At 41.5% G+C, this 20123-nt stretch overlaps 1 protein-coding gene and 1 long non-coding RNA gene across 3 annotated transcripts in view; one reads left to right on the plus strand and one right to left on the minus strand.

Annotated features, from left to right (window-relative positions):
- IL12RB2 (interleukin 12 receptor subunit beta 2) overlaps positions 1-17231 on the plus strand; it is a 78401-nt gene extending 61170 nt beyond the window's left edge. Inside the window, exons 11-16 of one of the 2 annotated variants that reach the window (XM_040470586.1) lie at positions 520-618; positions 709-867; positions 5503-5640; positions 8539-8629; positions 11078-11177; positions 16381-17231. In XM_040470586.1, coding sequence (XP_040326520.1) covers positions 520-618; positions 709-867; positions 5503-5640; positions 8539-8629; positions 11078-11177; positions 16381-16920 — 1127 coding nt within the window. In that variant the 3' untranslated portion in view covers positions 16921-17231. The remainder of the gene's footprint in view (positions 1-519; positions 619-708; positions 868-5502; positions 5641-8538; positions 8630-11077; positions 11178-16380) is intronic. The other variant, XM_040470587.1, reaches the window with a different exon arrangement.
- Positions 13121-16386, minus strand: LOC121027283 (uncharacterized). The gene is made up of 3 exons (XR_005788638.1): positions 16082-16386; positions 14939-16038; positions 13121-13793 (listed from the first exon to the last, which is right to left on the minus strand). It is a non-coding gene; the product is annotated as an uncharacterized LOC121027283 (long non-coding RNA).
- Positions 17232-20123: the final 2892 nt, after the last annotated feature.

A 20123-nucleotide genomic window follows, 5' to 3' on the forward strand; every position in this document is an offset into this window, starting at 1 on the left:
AGGGGAAGGAACAAGGGGTTGGATTACACTGAGCATGCCCTGGTTAGAATGTGCCATCCCGCTGCCTGTCAGATCCCCAAAAGCGTCTGTGGAGTTAGGAGAGGGTTCAGGTTCAAAACAACAGTCGCACTTCTCTGCAAATAGCAAATGATTTGCTTGTAGAAGTCAGTGGGTTTTGCGGGGTTTTTTTTTGTTTTTTGGTTTTTTTCCTTGTGAGTTTTGTTTCAAAAGCAGTCTCTGTGGTTATATTTAAATCTTTGTTGGAAATGGAATAGCTTTTGTCTCCTTAATCATGTTGACCCCGGAAAGAAGCTTCAGGTCTGCCTGTTGGCTCACCTTGAGGTGAACTTGAGAGGTAGGAGCAGTTGCTTCCAGAAGCCAGCAACTTGGCAAACAGGATGCTGAGATTTTGTGACTTAGGTCATCCCTTCACCCTCAGTCCAGAAATTTTTAAATGTCTCCCTTTAGTGACTCACATGTGATGCCAAACCTGTTGTAAGAACTCCCTTTTCCTTGCAGGGAACATAAAACCCTACAGCTGTTATGAAATCTGCGTGTGTGCACTGTCGGGGGACCAGAGAGGATGCAGCTCCATCCGGAGTAACTCTAAGCACAAAGGTGAGCCTTGGAACCTTTTGCCGAATTTTACTTTAGTTCAATAGTTTGGATTTAAAGGGTGACAAAAGCTTTCTGTGTTCTACTTTGCAGCACCACTGAGTGGCCCCCACATTAATGCCATCTCAGAGGAAAAGGGGAACATTGTAATTTCATGGAACGAAATTCCAGCCCAGGAGCAAATGGGTTGCATCCTCCATTACAGGATATACTGGAAGGAACAGGACTCTAATTCCCAGCCTCAACTTTGTGGTATGTGTGAGGCACAAATGCAGTGGGCCTTTCTTATTTAGATGTTGGGAAAACACAAGTATGCGCATGTGCATACATACACACAGGTGCTAACACTGTGACTGGCACATAGTAGGTGCTCAGTAAATATTTGTGAAATTAATTGAGTGAAAAAAAATGGAAGATATCTAAACACACACGTACACAGAGTTACTGACTATATGTTATGTGCCAAGCAAATTGAAGAAATGAAGGTAATGGACTAGGCTCTCAAGGAGCTCCTCACATGGGGAGATATTTCAAAAAGCAGTAACAGCTGGGGTGCCTGGGTGGCTCAGCTTGTTAAGTGTCCAACTTCAGCTCAGGTCATGATCTCGTGGTTTGTGGGTTCAAGCCCCACGTCGGGCTCTATGCTGACAGCTCAGAGCCTGGACCCAGCTTCAGATTCTGTGTCTCCCTCTCTCTCAGCTCCTCCCCCACTCATGCTCTGTCTCTCTCAAAAATGAATCAGTGTTAAAAAAATTTAAAAAGAAAAAGCAGTAACAGCACATCAGTACTATTATATAGACCCTTGAGGTGTGTAAGGGATGGGTTAGAACTTCTGAATCCCCCACATTTGCAAACACTATCATAGCATATTATTTTCTCCTTAAAATGGGTAAAATACAATACAGTTAGGTAGCTTTTTATGACCCATAATTATTCTATAACTATAAAAATCTAAAGCAATTAAATTCTGGCTAGAACATTATCTCAAATGATTTCATCTCTCATTTATGTAGCAGCTCCAAGTCACTTGCCAGATATGATGTTCTAATCTTTGATTTATTCAGAGTTGTTATGGGTTTTTTTCCTGGCTTGACCTTCTTTTTATTTCATAAGCAACTGGCTTTCTTTCAGGAGCATTTATCATAAAGAAGCAACATTTTTTAACTAACTTGAGAATCAAGAGAAATAAGGAAGCAATATTTTTATTCCTTCATGAGAGCTGTTAGGTCCAGGAAGAATGTAACCTGAGATGTGGGTGCCAGAGAGCTGCCTGCAAGATTGATTTTTACCTGGAAAACTTTAGAAGTTGGTCCTTTCTCTTGACCTTAGAAAATCTTCAGTATTGCTTTTCTGAAAGTTATGACTTTTAATGCTAGTTAATTTTTATTATGTAAATACAACTTGCACATAGTAAAAGCACCTAAATAGTTCAGAAAGATACAAAAATGTAAATTATCCCTTCCTCCATACTTAGGCTGTTAGCAGTTCTTTACATGCTCTTCCAGAAAAAAACAAAACAAAACAGAAAAATTAATGCATATATTTAGGGTAATCATCTGCATTCTGATCTACACTTTGCTTTTACCTCTCAATAATACAGGCTGGACCTCTTTCTGCATCAGTCCATATGGATTTGCCTCATTCTTTTTGAACAGCTCTATAGAATTCCATTATAAGGCCTCACAATCTGTCAATTAATCCACCACTAATGAACAGCACATATCTTTGAACAGAACCACTTTGGGCCCGTCAGGGTCAGTTATTTCTGAAATGCACCCCAGAACATGACGAATTGATAGACCGCTTCCTGGGCCATTTGGACACCCCCCACTTTGCATTTTAGCAGAATTGAAACCAAGATGTCTGTTTACAATCAACATGGTCAGTTGGTTCTTAGAGCTACTCTTGTACATGTTGAAGAAACTACGTATCTTATTTTACCACAAATCTGATGAACCTGAAGTTTATATAAGGGCATTTTAAAATAAATTAAAAGGAGAGGAGGTGCATTGACAGCCTGGAGCCTGATTTGGATTCTCTCTCTCTGCCCTACCCCCACTTGCACTCGTGCTCTCTCTCTCTCTCAAAATAAATAAAAATTAAAAAAAAAATTTTTTTTAAGGAGAGGAGGTGCAGATTCAAAGTCTACTTCACACCAGTTTTCCTTTTATTCAGTAAGCATTCATTGATGAATTAGACCTGTCTGTCTTCAGAGAGCTCAATCTACCAAGGGAGGTGGAAAAGCACACAGAGTGATGTAACCATTGTAATCAAGGACTGACAACTACCTATTGTATTTGGCAACTAGAAATCATTGGCAAAGCCACAGGTGCAGTCTCCAGAGAGTGGTAGAGGGCAGTAGGTTGAGGAGGAGGGAGAAAGATACCAGAGAGAGAGGCATTACAAACCGAAGAGAAGGATGGCGAGCCAACGAGGAAGGGGGCCCGGTCCTATGTGTCTGGGAGCTGTCCACTGGGCAGCAGCACTGTGGCCACACGCAGAATGGAGTTGGAGCACTCTGCCCTGCCTGAGCAGAGGAGAGGGCTACACCTGGGGCGGAGCATCCGCATTTTAGTGCCTCTCTCAGGTGGTTCCGGTTCACAGCCACTCCTCTGGAAATGTGTTGATGCTGCCATGTGCACCAATAGCACATTTCTCTACTGGCACACATGTTGGGTTTTGTTACTACTTGGCCGTTTTTATCAACAGACTCTGAGCATCATGAAGGCAGAGGCCAGGGCAATTTGCTCACCATTGTCTCCGCGTACCAGGCATACAGGAATGAATACTGCCCTACTCTTTGTTACACCAATGTAGATTGTTAGGTAATAACTAGTTTCCAGTAACAATGTGGCTCTTTTGTCTGGTACCACTTGACTTTCTTACCTGCAGCCTTTCAAATGATTGGCAACTATCCCATCTTCCTAAACTGGTGCCTCATTTAACCACCCTGAGCCTCAAGTTTCAGCCCCCCACGGATTGAATGCCCACCTTTATCTCTGCTGGTGATCACAGCCCAGACCAGGCAGCAGAACCGGAATTTCCTGCATGACTTCTTTCTCCCATTTCTCAACCAGGTCTATCTTGCTAGCCAAACTGAGAGAGCCATCACCCTCCTCACTGCTCCCTCCATAGAGTTTCTGTTTTTATTCTCCAAGTATACATATGTGTGTGTGTTTGTGTATAAACTTTTTTGGCCCAGCAAACCTTTCAAGACCCTTCCTTTCTGTTCTGAGGTCTCCTTTCACTCTGAGTTAAGGGTGCCTTCACACGGTCGGATGGTTGACTCTGATGCTCACTGATGCTTTGCTGCAGCAAGATGAGAGAAGGTCTCTCCAAAATTAACTTTTTAATCCTCTGCCATAGGAATAAAGACAGAGTTCTTTTTAGTTTAATCACATAGTTTAAGTCTGTGCGAATTCATCAGGTTAGAGTAGGCTTGGAAATTTTCCACATGGTACTTTTTCTCAACAGGATGTTGAATATAGGGGTACCTAGGTGGTTCAGTCAGTGAAGTGTCTGACTTCCACCCAGGTCATGATCTCACAGTTTGTGGGTTTGAGCCCCACATCGGGTTCTCTGCTGATAGCTCAGAGCCTGGAGCCTGCTTCGGATTCTGTGTCTCCCTCTCTTTGCCCCCCCCCCCCGCCACATGCTGTCTCTCAATAAATAAACATTTAAAAAATTAAATTAAAAAAAAAGGATGTTGAATATAGAAATTGCTCTGATAGTCACAGCTGTTAAGTGATGTGCTTAGGCCCCTTTGGATGGATATTACAGGACTCCTTGCTGGTCACCCATAGTAATCAGGGGTGGGGGGAAGTATAAGGGCTCTCTCTGTTTTCTCTACTAGCTGGTGAACTCTTTGAGGCAGATTCTGTGCCTTTGTATACTTAGTGACTTATCCAGAGCACAAGCTCAATAAATATTTGTGACTGTGGAAATAAATTTAGCAAACAGGAGCATTGTCTGACCTGCCCTGGGGTTTTTGAGCTGGTAACTGAAGTTGAGGCTCAAAAGTGCTGGGTTCAGGTTTCCACTTTGATCACCCACCCAGGTGCATGTCAGCTGAGGGAGCCAGCAGGTTACTCGTGCCAAAGTTCTGCCCTTTATCTTCTAGTCCTCCTGCCTCGCAGCCCTGGCTTTTGAGAAGTCAGTCCAAACCTTACACCCAGCAGATCACTGGAAAAGAAGATTGCCTATGTACTACAGGAGGGAAAAAACATTAGCGTGTTGCTCAAAAAACCCAAAATCTTTCCTGCTGAAACTCTGCAGGGGTGTTGAGAATGTAAGGGACTGATAACCTAGTTAAACTGCCAAATAAATCCAATGTACGTGCCACTGATCTCAATTTTAGATTTTATGTCAGATTGAAGCAGATCATCATGTTAAACTCATTAAGACCAGTATCTAGAACCTACCCCAAAAAAGCAGAAAATCAAAATTAATGTTAAATGTCTATTTCATTAATTGCCTAACGTAGCTTTCTTAAAAATTCCACTGAAAACAATTGGTGTATTTAATTTCCTCCCCAAGAGTTCTCAAATATATCTAATAAATGTTGGAAACAGTATAGTCATAGGAAATAAAGGAATTACTACAGCTGAGTAATTTCAAAGCAGAATGATGAAAGTTCTTTCAAAAGATTTTGCCACAGAAAATTATTTTGGTATGTTGTAGAGTGAGACCTCCGTAAATGACAGTGTCTAGGGCCTAGCAAAATATTAAGTACTAATGAATTAGTAGTTTTAAAAAAATTAGTTTTAAAACAGCAATGTGCTTTTCTCTTTCAAATTAAAACATTAACAACAACAAAAATAAGTAAAAGCCCACATTCAAATAGTTCCTGTAACATGTGCCTTTCTTCTATCTTTATCCTCCCTTCAGAAATTCCCTATAGGGTATCCCCAAATTCACATTCAATAGACAGCCTGCAGTCCGGAGTAAGATATGTCCTGTGGATAACAGCTCTGACAGCTGCTGGTGAAAGCCCCCCAGGAAACAAGAGGGAATTTCATCTGCAAGGTAGGAAACAACTTTATTTATTTATTTATGTATTTATGTATTTATTTATTTATTTATTTATTTTAATCTTTTTTTATTTTATTTATTTTTTTTTATTTTTTTATTTTTTATTTATATATGAAATTTATTGTTGCAAACAACTTTAAAGATGGCACAGCCACCCTGGATTCTTACCTAGGTGTATACTCCCACTATGTTTGGCATGGAGATTATCAGATTTTCTTTAATTCATTAATTACTTTCTTGCTGTTCCATCTTTGCACTTGCTGTTTCCTTTAGCTGGACTGCCCTACCACTGCGTAGAGAAAGTATCTACTTATTTTTCAAAACTCAGCCAAAGTGTTTCCTCCTCCAGGAAGCCTTCCCAAGTGCACCTCCGTAATTCCTCCATAATGCACTACATTTGACCCCTCTTCACAACACTGAATCCAATAGGCAGGAACTGGTATCTGTTTATCTTCAAGGTCTGGTTCGGTGCCGAGGACATAGTACTTGTTCACTAAATATCTGTTCAGTGACTAATGAGAATAATCTCAACAATAACAATGGCAGCTATTGCCTATCAGGTAGTTACTATGCACCAGTCGTTGTGTTCAGTGCTTTGCACACTGTACTGGTTTGCTGGGGCTCTTGTAACAAAGTGCCACAAACTGTGTGGCTTTAACAACAGAAGTTTATTTTCTCACAGTTCTGGAAGCTGGAAGTCTTGAGTTCAAGGTATCAGCGGGCTTGTTTTCTTCTGAGGACTATGAGAGAATCAGTTCCCTGCTTCTCCTCTCATCTGGTGGCAATCTTTGGTGTTCTTTGGCTTATAGATCTCTGCTTTCATCTTCACATGGAGTTTTCCTTGTGTGTGTCTCTTTGTTCAAATTTCCTCATTTTTAAGGACACTGATCATGTCCTTGGATTAGGGCTACTTACACCAGTTTGACCTCATCTTAACTAATTACATCTGCAATGATCCTGTTTCATAATATGGTCACTTTCTGAGGTCCTGGAGGTTAGGACTTCAGTGTATGGATTTTTGGGGTAAAAGGACACATTTCACCCTTCATGACACGTACTTTTACTCATTGAATCCTGACCTCAACCACGCAAGGTGCCTGCTTTACACTGTTGTACCTGGTCACATAGTATCAGGCACTCAATTCAAAATGAATAAAGGAACAAGGGATTGGGATGCCTTTTTACAAGGTTCAGAATGTACAGAAAGATTACCCAAAGTCATGGAAGTGTCAAGTGGCAGAACTACAAATCAAACTCAGATTTAGTTACTTGAGTTAAATTTGAGTGACCTAGCAAACATGGGCTTCTCTCCACTGGCTAAATTGTGCTGTTCTCTCTGGCAGCACGTGCCTGCATCTTGCTCCAAGCATGAAACAAGCTGTTCTTGCTTTGCAACATGGAGTATCAGGTTGATCATTTAGGACTTTGTTGTTCTATGCCCGGTACTTCTCCACTGGGAAAGTTGACAAACCCTCTTCTCATCTTCTAGCACGCTAGCACAAAAGTTAACTTGTGAGCAACTAATCAATTAAAACTCAGCATCTTTCTACCTGTGGTACTCCATACTTGCCCCATCTGCCCAGGAAGGAAGACAGATGCTAAAGAAATGTCAGATTGTGCTGATTGCGTGGGGTGGTAACAAAACTGCCTGCATCAACACCCTGTTCAGCCCTGGTGACACGCCTGCTAGTCCCTCCCTGCTCACGCTCCTCCTGAACCTGTCCTGCACTCTACCAGAAGAATCTTTCTGCAAGATACCTTGCTCCATGTTGACATCCCACCTCCATCGCAGCCCATCAGTGGTTCCCCAGGGACCTTGAAGCTAGAATTCAAACTGCTTCGTCACCAAGCCCCGCATGATCTGCTCCTGTTCACCCATCTAGCTTCGTCCTCTACCACACGCTCATCTTTCATACTTGAAAGTGTGACCAGACTGCCTGGAGTTGCCTGAAGGTTCCATGCCTTTGTATAGTTCTGTCTAGTCTGCTTCCCTAACTTGACTGCTTTGCTGGCTCCACCCTCCAAACCTGAACTTTTGACATCATGCCTTTTGGGACAACATCCTGGGCTGCCCTTGGGATTATTTCCCATGCTGTTCCCTGCTACACTGCCTTGTACATGCCTTTTGTAAAAATGCATATCCCATGGCATCATGATTTATTTACATGTTTACGCATCTATCTCCTGGACTAGATTAATGACTTAAGACAACAGAGCCCATGTCCTCCTCATCTTTGTATCCCAGCACCTAAAAGGGCCTGATACATGGTTAATAATAATGAATGAATAATAATTATAATAATAAAGAATATACTACTAATAATAAATGGATGAATTAATGAAGAATCCCAACACATAGCAAAATACATCTTCATAGCAAGGAATCCAAACAATTTCAAAGACCCTAGTTAGAAGGCTTATCCAGTGGTTTGTTAAAATCAGTAATACCATTTCTCAAGGGCTTCCTATGTTCAGATGCATTGCCATGTGCTTTATATACACCATCTCTAATCTTCACAACAACCTGCAGGGCAGATGTCATCATTCACCTTTTGTAGATCAGGAATCTGAAGTCCATTGATCACATAACAGTGGAAAGTCAGGATTAGAATTCAGGGCTCCCAGTTCACAGCCAGTGCTTGGAACACCACACTCACTTTCTTTCTGCCCCTGTTAGAGGAAGGAGCCCCTTCCTTAGAACCATAGAACTGGATCCCTTAGGGCCCTTCTCCCTAGCTGAAAGAACAAAAACAAGTTGGCCTTTTTCCTGAGCCCATCTAGCTAGCCAGTAGTTCTGGGTAGGTGCCAGCCAGTAGTTCTGGGTAGGTTCATTCGAGTATTTTAAGATGTTCCTTGAAGATAACTTAGTCACAGGGTTTGCTAACTTTTCAGGTAAAGCCAATTGGAGTGTGTTTGTGGCACCAAGCATTTGCGTTGCTGTCGTCATAGTGGGCATTTTCTCAACGCGTTACTTCCGGCAAAAGTGAGTTGGTTACATTTTCCAATTTCAGCAATGTGATTTTTTTTAAAATGACAATAGCTGTTGCCACTATGAGTCAAAGAAACGTACGTTCTCATACATTGCTGGTAGCAGACTAAATTTATTCAACTTTCTTGGACAACAGTATTATGTTAAATTTTTTTTTAAAGTTTTAAAATAGACCTATAACCTATCAATTCCTAACTGGAAATTTAGTCTAAGTATATGCAGATATTTAATGGCAAATACGTTCACTAAAGTATCGTTCATTGAAGGAAAATATGAAATAACCTGAATATCCAGTGAGATGAGGTTGTTTTACTACATCACATTATCTCATGCTGTATAGCATATTATATCCATTAAAGACAGAAAATATATTTGCAATATTACATTTTAAAAAGGTTGCAAAGCAGTATGTACTTTAAAAAGTACATGTACACATGCATACCTATATGTAAGACAGACCATTTAGCATTAAATTTGGTTCTATATGCCAAATAATAGAACTTAAACTAGCTAGCCCTGGACTTTCTTGCCCAGGCTAAGGAAGTAAATTCAGGTTAAGGGCTGGTGTGGTAGCTCTGTAGTCACCAGGCATCTAGGCTCCTTTGATCTTTTTTGTGCCATTATCCGGACTTGGCTTCCACAAGCTCACTTCATGGTCCAATGACTGCAGGAACTATAGCCATCATGCCTGCATTCTACAACTATAGGGAGAAAGAAGCAAGGTACCCATATTTCCCTTTTCAGGAGCTTTTACATGAAGAAGTCAGACATGATACTTCTGATTACACATTGGCCAGAACTGGAGCAAGGGAGATTTAAAATTGCGGTCCTACAGCTGGGCTTGTTGTCATCCCAGTAAATCAGGGTCCTTTTCCTAAGGAAGAGGATGAGGGAGTATTGGGTAGTGATTAATGCTCTCTACCCCAAGGATATGCACCAAAATATTAATGAATGGTAGTTTACCAGGATATAGAATAACGGGATTTTAGTTCTATTTATTTTCTACAATTTCTTTAGGCATTATTTTGTAAAGAGAATTTTTTAGAGTTATTCGATAAAGAGTTTTCTTCAAATGTTGTGTAAAGTAAGAGAAGAGGTCAAAATGAAACTAGCTCAAAGTCATTCTACTAGCCATTGAACTTATCTGAAAGGCTTTACATTTATTGAAGCTCTCATATGTGATAGATGCTTCAAAGCAGAGCTCTCTTTAGGTAGACTTTGAAAAAGTTGAATTCAAATGGAATCAAGTAGGATCACATTCATCCTCTTCAGTGAAATATTACCAGTTAGGGTGAAAGGTTTTTTTGTTAAAAGAAAACAAACACCCCCAGATATATGGCTTTAAAAATAGTTTATTTCTCTCCCACATAATAGTCCTGAAGTAAGTCATCCAGGTTGTTTGGCAGCCATGCTCCACACAGTCATTAGGGACCCCGTTGTCTTCTGCTTTAGTGGCTCGGCATCCCTTGGACATTGTCCTCATCTGCATGATCTGTACTGGGTCACAGGTACCTCTGCTCACAGTTGTTCGGAGAGAAACCAGTCACACAGACACATCACTTGCTTCAAAGGGCTAAACATCCTGAAAGCTTTCCATTCTTATTAAACATCAAAGCTTATTAAAGCCAATTCTTCAAAAATGTTTCATATTCGCTTTGAATTTTTAAAAAATAATGAAAACATTTAACTCACATGCATTTATTAGAAACATTTTTAGGACTTTTTTCCCTTCATGTCATAAAAGTAATATAAACACATTTTAAGGTATTTTTAAAAAACCAGAGAGGATAAAGGAAAAAAGAAGACCCATAGTTCTTCTGATCATCAAGTACAACTACTGTTAACAGTTTGGATATTTCCATATGGTATTTTTTTCCTAGGCATTTTTTTTTAAACATTGTTATTGTTCCTGTTTTGTTCTTTGTTGTGGTGGTTTTTGTTTTTGTTTTCCTTTTAGCATAATACTTTACCCGTTATTACAAACCTTAAAAATTTTTTTTTAGATTTACATCCAAGTTAGTTAGCATATAACAAACTCTTTATAAACATTTTAAACTAAATAGTAAGTTCTCCACAGGTGGGAACCATGTCTTCTTGTTTGTTTTTTCATCCCCAGGATATGGCATGTGCTCAACATAATTAGGGGTTCAGTCGGTGCTTGTTGAATGAATGCATGGCTGGACAGTGACAGCTAAACATTTGTTGAGTAAAAGTTCCATAATTTATTTAGCAAACTCCAAATGGTTGCATCATGACTCTATCATCTATCTGAACTTCAGAGAAAACTAGTCTAGCCTTGGATGATGCATCATCTTTCTCCTTCAGTGTTTTTTTATTCATTTGCACACTCCTACCATGAAATCACCGCACTAAGAATTGATGCTTCCATGCCACTGTGTGTGTGCATGCTTAACCAAATGTCATTGTTTTCTTTATCTATAGGGTATTTGTTCTCCTTTCAGCCCTCAGACCTCAGTGGTGTAGTAAAGAAATTCCAGACCCAGCCAATAGTACTTGGGCCAAGAAATACCCCACTGTGGAGGTAAGGTTATAATGCCTTAGTGGTGAATTGATAGAATTCCAGTGATCTAAGTTTCCCATTAGTTATCAGGAGACCTAGGTGCTTATTAGTCCCTATGGATAAGCTGAAGCCCCTAGTGCTAGGTTACCAACTGAGTCAACACTCCCATACACAGGAATTTTCTGAAGCTTATGCCCAAAAGACTAAAAGACCCATAGCTTTTCATTCCTCTCTATGCCATAGGTTCCCTCCTCACCTCCATTCTTCAAAAGACATAAAAAAGCAAGTATTTTTGCCATTTGCTGAGCACTAGCCTGACTCATCCAAATTTAAGAGAACTGAAGCTTTACTGTGACATTTCCTGTCCTGAGCATTGAACAGATAAATAGAGCTCAGACTATTTTGGCGTTGGCAGGAAGCCAGTCATTCCATTGTGCAAGGAGAAGGTTTCAAAGGAGAGGTTGCTCTGCTGGCAGATGGGAGAATGGAGAGTAAAGGATGGGAAGGGCATTGCTGCATAGCCCGAGGTGGTGAGAACAGCTCACGGGGGGCAAGCTGGTCATCTTGGGTGAGGGGTCTGGGAGTTGGAGGCATCTGGACATGGAGCAACACTGTGCATTTAAGGGGAGCCAATGGGACAAAGGCAGGATGCCAGTATTCTTCCCGTTGCCCAGGACCTTGCAGCCCCACACTCTACTTCTCACACCTGCTAGACATTCTCCTCCAGGATTCTTCTCCTCAGTTATGCAGTGCATTCTCTCATCCACACCCTTCCTCAGGCCAGAAGGTAGTGGTATCAGCCACTGCTCGGGGAAAGAGCAGGTTTCAGCCGTGTCTGTCTCCGTGGGAATTGAGGTCACTGCAATTAGTGCCTTTGAAATAAAGTTTGGGTGCAGACCCACCTCGCCACTCACCATGTGGATGGCCCTTGGGCAACCTGCCTGATGATCTGAGCCCAAGTTTCATCCTCTGTAAAACAGGAATTGATAATATCTCCCATGTATACTGTTTGTGAGGATTGAGTAAGATGCCATGTAAAGCACATGCATCATACAAGGCAAAGATCCTTCACTTTATTTCCGGAAAGACTCACACTTGACATCTCCTTTCACTATTGAGGGATTTTGTCTCTGTTAAGTTACATTAACAAGAACAATAATAATAATAGTAGCTTTTATATATGTGCACATATGATTATATATTTATTTTATATATATTATATACAGGATACATAATTATATATAATATAGTATATAACTATATTATTAAATAATATACTCAGGGGCGCCTGGGTGGCTCAGTCAGTTAAGTAACTGACTCTTGATTTCAGCTCAGGTCATGACTCGAATTCATGAGATCGAGCCCCGTATCAGGCTCAAACCGGGCATGGAGCCTCCCTGAGATTCTCTGTCTCCCTCTGCCCTTCCCCCACTTGCACACATGCACTCTGTCTCTCAAAAAAATAATATATTCATGTTTATATATACAGGCACATGCCAGATTTATTGCAGATTTGGTTTCAAACCACAATAAAGCAAATACTGCAATAAAGGTAAATGACTTTTTGGGTTTCCTAGTAAAGTTATGTTTTTACTATACTGTAGTCTATTAAGTGTGCAATGCGCTGTCTAAAAACATAACGTATATACCTTAATTTAAAAACACTTTATTACTAAAAAATGCTAATCCTCATCTGAGCTTTCAGCAAGTCATAATCACTCAACACAAGTCACCAAAACAAATAATGAAGAAGTTTGAAATGTTGCAAAAATTACCAAAATATGACAGAAACACAAAGTGAGCAAATGCTGTTGGAAATATTATGCCAGTAGACTTTTTTGAAGCAGGATTGCCACAAACCTTCATTTTGTAAAAAAACAAAACAAAACAAAACACAGTATCTGCAAAGTGCAATAAAGCCAAGCACAATGAGTTATATCTATAATATATATATAAATATATATATATATATATATATATATATATATATATATATATATATATAACTTTTATATGCCAGGCACTTAAAAAAACCTTTCTCAAGCATTAAAATCTAATCCATACAACAGCTTTATGAAGCTGTACTATTGTTATGCCCATTTTTCAGATGATAAAACTGAGGCACTGAGGACTAAGTAACTTGCCTAATGCTAGTCAGCTAAAATGGTGGATCCTGGATTCACATACAAGTAGAATGTGCCATCTGCCTTTGTATTATAGGCTCTAAAAGATCTTTAAGCATAGGGTGAGCGGAGTATTTCTAGTAGTCAACACCTCTGAGCTGAACAGCTAACTGAAGAGGTATTCACACACTGGGCCCTCACTTGGTGGCAATCTTGCAATGATCTACGGTCATGCACTCAATAAGGATACCAATGCTAGTGTCAGAGGGGATTCAAGTACCAGGAGCTGAGTCAGCTGAGCTTTAAGATCCCTGTCTTCCAATGCTGACATTCCACAGTCCCAAGTCCTAAGAGCCTGAAATAGCACAGTGGGAAGCAGCTCTGGGTCAGTCCCGGACACCTGGCTCCCAAACTTGTAGCTTTGGCGTCATGGTCTCTGTTTGCCTGTTTGAGCATGAGGGGATACAGAGGCAGACAAGGCCTATAAAGGGCCCATAAAAACCTAGAAGAAATGCTGAGAAAGACATACAAAGGGTTAGAGACAGTAACAAGGAAAAAGATGAAAGAAATTGCCATACATAGGCCTGAAGTTCATTGTAGCATTATAAATAGAAGCCAAAAAATTGGGCATAATGGAACCTGCCACCAGGGGAGCAGGTTAAACATGTGGGTACATCCATAAAACAGGATATTATAAATGAGATCTATAATGTGTCTAAAAGTCCCTAAGACACCTAAAGGTAAAAAAAAAATTTTTGTAACAACTGTCTGAAGTGGGTTTAATTTGTATAAAGAGAGAAATTTTATATACACTCAACTCCAGCAATGTATAGGATATTTCTGGGAAGCCTACATAGGAAACTGATAATGTTGGTTGGCTTTGGGTAGTGACTTGGAGATAAGAGGGCCACTTAATTTGCATTACAGAGTCTCTCTTTCATTACAAAAAGATGTGCATATATATGTCTTTTGCAAAACAAAAAACCAAAAAAAGCCCAGTAAATTAGAAAATAAAATTTAGCTTAAACATGGCATCTGTGGTGATGGCCTTGAGGCAACCTCAGAACCCCATGTCACTTGACCCTTGAAGTGGGCAGACTGCTTCTAAAGACCCTTCTCTCCCGTTAGAGGCTGAGGCAGACATCAGAAGCACAACAGTCTTTCACCTCCAACAAAATTCTCAGGCCTTAGATCCCTGTACTTCTTAAGATGTGGCTAAAAAACAGGTCTTTAAGCTCTGGAGGGAAAGGCCAAATCATAAAGGCGATCACTAGGATGTTCTCCATTTTGAGCCTGTAGAAGCTAAACAATGCCCTTGAGATACCTGAGGACTTGCCCTAGGACATGTTACCCAGAGAGCCTGCTTTGTACACACTCTGAGGAGCAGGCTCTACCAATATGGCCAAAGCCTTCAAGAAGGCAGAGCAAATGCCCCACTTATGGAAAAAAATAAGCCATTTCTGTACCCCGTATAGTCCCTCCCACATCTGGGGTAACCGTGCTTTGGCAGCCAAAGCAAAGAAAATGGCAGCTGTGCTTCCCAGAGCTGAAGGCCATCTTCCAAGCCAGACTGTTGTGCCAGGGCCAGTTTGAGTAACCATCAGAAAAGAACACTTCCCCCCACGCCCACCCCCCAAAAAACCCCACACACGCACTTACCCTCTAGCTTGTCAGTGTCCTTTGTGGAAGTCTGTCCCGAGACCTCACCATCATTCACTTTTGGATGCTTGTCATGCTCAAGGAAAGGAAGGGGACATCAGAAGCAAGTCCAGACCAAAAACCACTCTTGCACAACTTGGCATTTGACAGATGAGGGAACAAAAAGCCAGAGAGGTTGATGGAGATTTCTCAGGCTATTGAATATCAGAGTTGGGAGTAGTCCTCAGGGTTTTCCCTGTCATCCTACTCTTCCCTTCAGGCATGAAAGATCTCTATTCACAGATGGCTTACGGACATGTAAAAAACAAAACAAAACAAAAAAAATTGACCGTATAAAACATCATGTACAAAGAAGGCCTTCATGAAAGAGGAAGGCATCAAGCAGAAAAAGGTGCAGAAAACAGGAGGGTGGGAGGCTAGCAGTGGAAGCCCAAGTGTGTTGGTGGCTTAGTAATGTGCTTAGTAAGACCAGGATGGTGTGCCTGAAAGTTTTTGAATGGAAATATGGGGAGGTAGAGGAAGGTGCAGGAACCTGACTGCCAAACTACAGGCTGGGAAGCTTCACTATGTAAGTCTGAGCTGTTACAGGCTTTGGAACTCTGCTTTAAAAAGATCAAGCAGTGTGAAAGAGTTTTGAGGGGGTAGGTAGAGCCCAATGAAGCCCAGAAAGAGAAATGTTAACAGAGTGGTTGGACCTGGAAGACTCAGGAATCTATAGTAAGTTTGGAAAGGAAAGAGATTGGACATTAAAGAACTGGTAACTGAAGTGATGCTGACCAAGATAAGAGTAGAAAAAATTAGCTATAGGGGAAAAAAAGATGAAAATTTTTTCCAAAAGTTACTCCAGAGGGTCTTTAAGAGCAGAACTGAGGAGATTATTACCCTGAACCGTTCAGTTGTATCAAAGCTCAAACTCACTAGCATCCCTTAAAATTCTCTTCATCATGTGACCTTATATTTCCAAAGCTTCCGTTTACCTGTCAAAAGAGAGAACTAGCATGTTCCAGAATAGACCAGTCCTCCTTGCCCATCACTTTCCTACCTGGAAAGTCTCTCTCAAGATTCAGCTCTAGTGTGACTTCTAAAGTCCTCCCTGCCTCCTCCCCTAGACGGAGGCAAGCTCAGCCTTCCCTTTGCACCCACCATGTTCCCTATCCTAAGAAATAGCTAGTGCAGTTGGACTCCTCAGAAATAGTCTGGTTGAAGGTTAAGTTTGGTAGGTAACCACTCATTGGCAGGGGGTTGAGAAGTCCATGGCTCCTGTCTGCTCCCTGACGATGTTAACTATTTCACTCCTGCCACAAAGTCAAGGTCCCATGATGTCCCACCTAGAACCAATCAGGTGATGCAGGCTGCAAGGCCTTTCAGAACCCTGAAGTCAGTTGTCAAAGGATACTTCTGTAACAGAGCTGTATTATTAGCCCGTTCCTCCCCTTTCTCAGGAGAAGATGCAGCTACCCTTGGACAGGCTCCTGACAGACTGGCCCACTCCTGAAGAACCTGAGCCTCTGGTCATCAGTGAAGTCCTGCATCAAGTGACCCCAGTCTTCAGACATCCTCATCACCCCAACTGGCCAGACAAGGGACAAGAAATCCAAGGTCACTATACCTCTGAGGAAGACACAGGATATAGTGCCTCAAGCCTACCACCTCCCAAAGCTCTCATAGCAGAGACAGGACTAGTGGATCTGTACAAGATGTTGGGGAGCAGGAGCCCTGACTCAAAGCCAGGACACCTAGCTGGCCCTGTGACAGTACTCCCAGTGGACTACCTTCCCACCCATGAGGGATACTTACCCTCCAACATAGAGTATCTTCCTTCACATGAAGCTCCTATAACTGATCCTCTGGAAGAACTAAAGCCTCAGCACATCTCTCTTTCCATTTTCCCCTCAAGTTCTCTTCACCCACTCACCTTCTCCTGTGATAAGAAGCTGACTCTGGATCGGTTAAAGATGGGGTGCAGCTCCCTCATGCTGTGAGTGGTGAAGCTTGGAAAGTCCATGTGCTCCCAGCCCCCAATGTGTCTCTCATCCCCAGCCCACACTGCTCCAGTGGTCATCACCTCTGAGGTGCTGCTATCAGGTCCGTTTCCAAATAGAGGGCAAACAAAAAGCCCAGGGTTTGTCTTGGGAACTGAGAATTGGCTGTAACCCAGATGCCTGTCTTGCCTTCTCCAGAGCCTTAGGACTACAGTTAACCCTTGAACAATGTGAGGGTTAGGGGCACAGGCTTAAATCTGCATAACTTGTGACTCCTCAGAAAGTTAACCATTGTTCACTTTTTGACCACTCTTACTGGTAACATAAACACTTGTCTTGTAGATGTATTTTATATACTGTATTCTTGAAGCTAGAGAAAAAAATGTTAAGAAAATCGTAAGGAAAAAGATTTATAGTACCGTATTTATTGAAGAAAATCCACCTAAGTAGACCCACACAGTTCAAACTTGTGTTATCCAAGATTCAATGGTACACCGTGTGTACCTAGAGACTCCAATCTGGGTTCCCACAACTTTCTTTGCCAGGTTGGCCAGTAAAGGGAAATGATAGAATGGAAACCAAGGCTCTTACTAGCAAGGGCTAAGAATCCAAGCTTTATAAAGCTGCTACTCCATACCAAGTCATACACCTAGATCAGAAGCATCCAATAGGCCTAAGGCAGAAATGTTCTCTACATTTCTTTACTGTTCACTGCAGTTGATATGAACCACATTGGCTACTGACCACTTTGGAATGTCTAGTATGACTGAGAAGTGAATTTTGATTGTAATTAGTCACATATAGGAGGACACAGGTCTAAATTACGGATCCACCAGTAAGAATTACAATGAGTCTTCAAAACAGATCAACCCAGTTTTACAGAGGAGGATGTAAAAGATCATGGTGAACATCAGTATTACAAGGGCTCCCAAATGGTCATGACTGTTCTTATTTGTGAAAGCCTGTACAAATACACCTTTTTGCTAGTTTTCCTATTGTTTTATTTTGTCTTCACTCTCTTTCAGTGAATCAAGAACAACTTACTGGTGGGAAGTTCCTGTAAACCCGCAATATGACCTTGGGCAAACAGCTTCCCCTCTCTGAAATCCAAGGTTTTGGAAAGGAGTGGGCCAAAGGCTTTCTGTCACCTTGTTTCCTCTTCTTTCTGCTGTAGCAGCTGTTGCCTTCAGGATCAGGGCTATCTCAAGGTCTAATGGTTGCACTCACTTATGTCAACCCTTTCTCCCCAAGGCATCCTGCTTTTCCTTCCTCAGGAAGACAGAACTGATGCTGAACTGAGCCTAGGGGGTAATTCTTTTTCCCAGCATGAACTTGAAACATGATACATGTTGTATTCACTTAAAGCTGTGGCCACTGGCTTGTCACCTTCCCCACCCCATCACTGCTTCTATCCCTTCACTGTAAGCCCTTCTGCTAAGCTGGTAAGGGAAGTCTTTTCAAAATGCTAATAGTACCCTTTCCAAAGTAACAGGATGAAAAGTCCAAGAAACCTTCTTAAATCCCTGTCAAGCCCAGGGCCTACACCCCAGCCTGATCCCAAACCAAACACTGGCACTGAGACCGCTTTGGTTTACCAAATGTCCCTCAGAGCTCTAGGAACTCAAATGATGAACATTTGCTCTGCTTGTTCATGTTCAATTCTTTATGCTTCCTGCCATTCCAGATTTAATACAGTTCTTTCAGGCTTTCTTTGAAAAGCTTAGCAAGTTCCTTCCTTACATCCCTATTCTACTCTATTTAGGTGCTGCTCAGCACCTCCACACATGGTTTCTTGAATCTTAGCAGCTTCAGCGTTTGTCTATACCCAGGATGCGGTGCCCCTTGTTTGACTGTTTACAGTGGGTCGTAACAGACAAGGCCACCTCCTCAGAAGCAGGCTAACCTGTCACCTCTTGACAATGGGAGCCAACTTCTCTTGTTGCAATACCTGCTTTACCTAGCTCCGATTTTTTTTTTGCTGGCCTGATACCCATCTTAGTCATTCTTCCCCTCCCCACTCGGACCCAACACCCAACTCCCAGTCTCCCTATTACCCCTCTAGACCCTTTCCCTTTCCCAAGTGATACTACAGTTATTTGTGTTCCTAGAAAGTAAAAATAAAGAATTTACTGGACTGTAAATAACTTGAAGGCAGGAACGATCTGCTTCCCTCACACCATACCTGGTTCACAGTAGGCTATCAGTAAAATTAAGGAGCCATCACCTACCACTGTTTTCACCTTGTTCCTTCTGTTCCAGAAGCCAATCTAGCTGTGCCTGCTTCCTTTTGTTGGGACACTTAAGTTTGTATTTGTTCTTCATTCCCAACATTCTACTCTACTGTTCACTGACAGCATTGCTATATAATACATGTAGCAGTGGTTCTTATTTTAAAGACCTATTTGAGCATGCCTTTGGCTGCTCACTCTGCCAGATAAAATATCCTCTTTCCATGAATGACAGAGGATGGGTAACCCTGTTCTGCCCTTGCCAAGTAGTTTTTGATTACAATCCCCTCATCCTGCAGATGCAGTCAAAATACCAAATTGGGCTGCCTCCTTTAACCAGGACTAGGTGGAACTCATAAATATTCATACACCCAACTTTCATTACACAGGAAAATTAGCTATGATTTTAATCCTCACGCCTTCCATACATCCCAAAGCCAACACGGAAATCTCTGCTCTACTGAAACACATCAAACTCCTTAATTCTGAGACCTAAATACTACAAATTGAGTCCAAGTTTACTCTTAATGGATTCATGGGAATCTCCACCACTAATTCTTGTGCAGAGATTCTTGTCTTACATTGCCCCTTGAAAGGGCCCTCTTTCCCAGAAGCTAGAGATTCTACTTCCTGGGTCTCTGTCTTCCTTTTAGGCAATAAGAAAGTCAAACTAGTGTTATCTAGTTCTTTCCCTTTACTGACTTTTCCCTTCTGTCCTAATTTCTCAGCTTCCATTAATAGCCCACAGCTGCAACTCACCAATGCCCTGAGGCCAGTGAAAAACATGCCAGCTAGGCACATTCTATTCTTGTCAATCCCCTATGTTCGATTCTTGGTTTTTCTCCATTAGGCTGTCTTTTTCCTTCATGATACAGTTGTGATCTGTTCCAATATCTCAGCTCAAGTCCTCCAAAGGAGCCCAGTTTTTCTCTTCCTAACCTGCAGGACTCCTGGACATTCATAGTATCCACCCTA

Source organism: Herpailurus yagouaroundi, unplaced genomic scaffold (genome assembly GCF_014898765.1).
Source record: "Herpailurus yagouaroundi ecotype Mexico unplaced genomic scaffold, PumYag 77, whole genome shotgun sequence".
Classification (NCBI taxonomy): domain Eukaryota; kingdom Metazoa; phylum Chordata; class Mammalia; order Carnivora; family Felidae; genus Herpailurus; species Herpailurus yagouaroundi.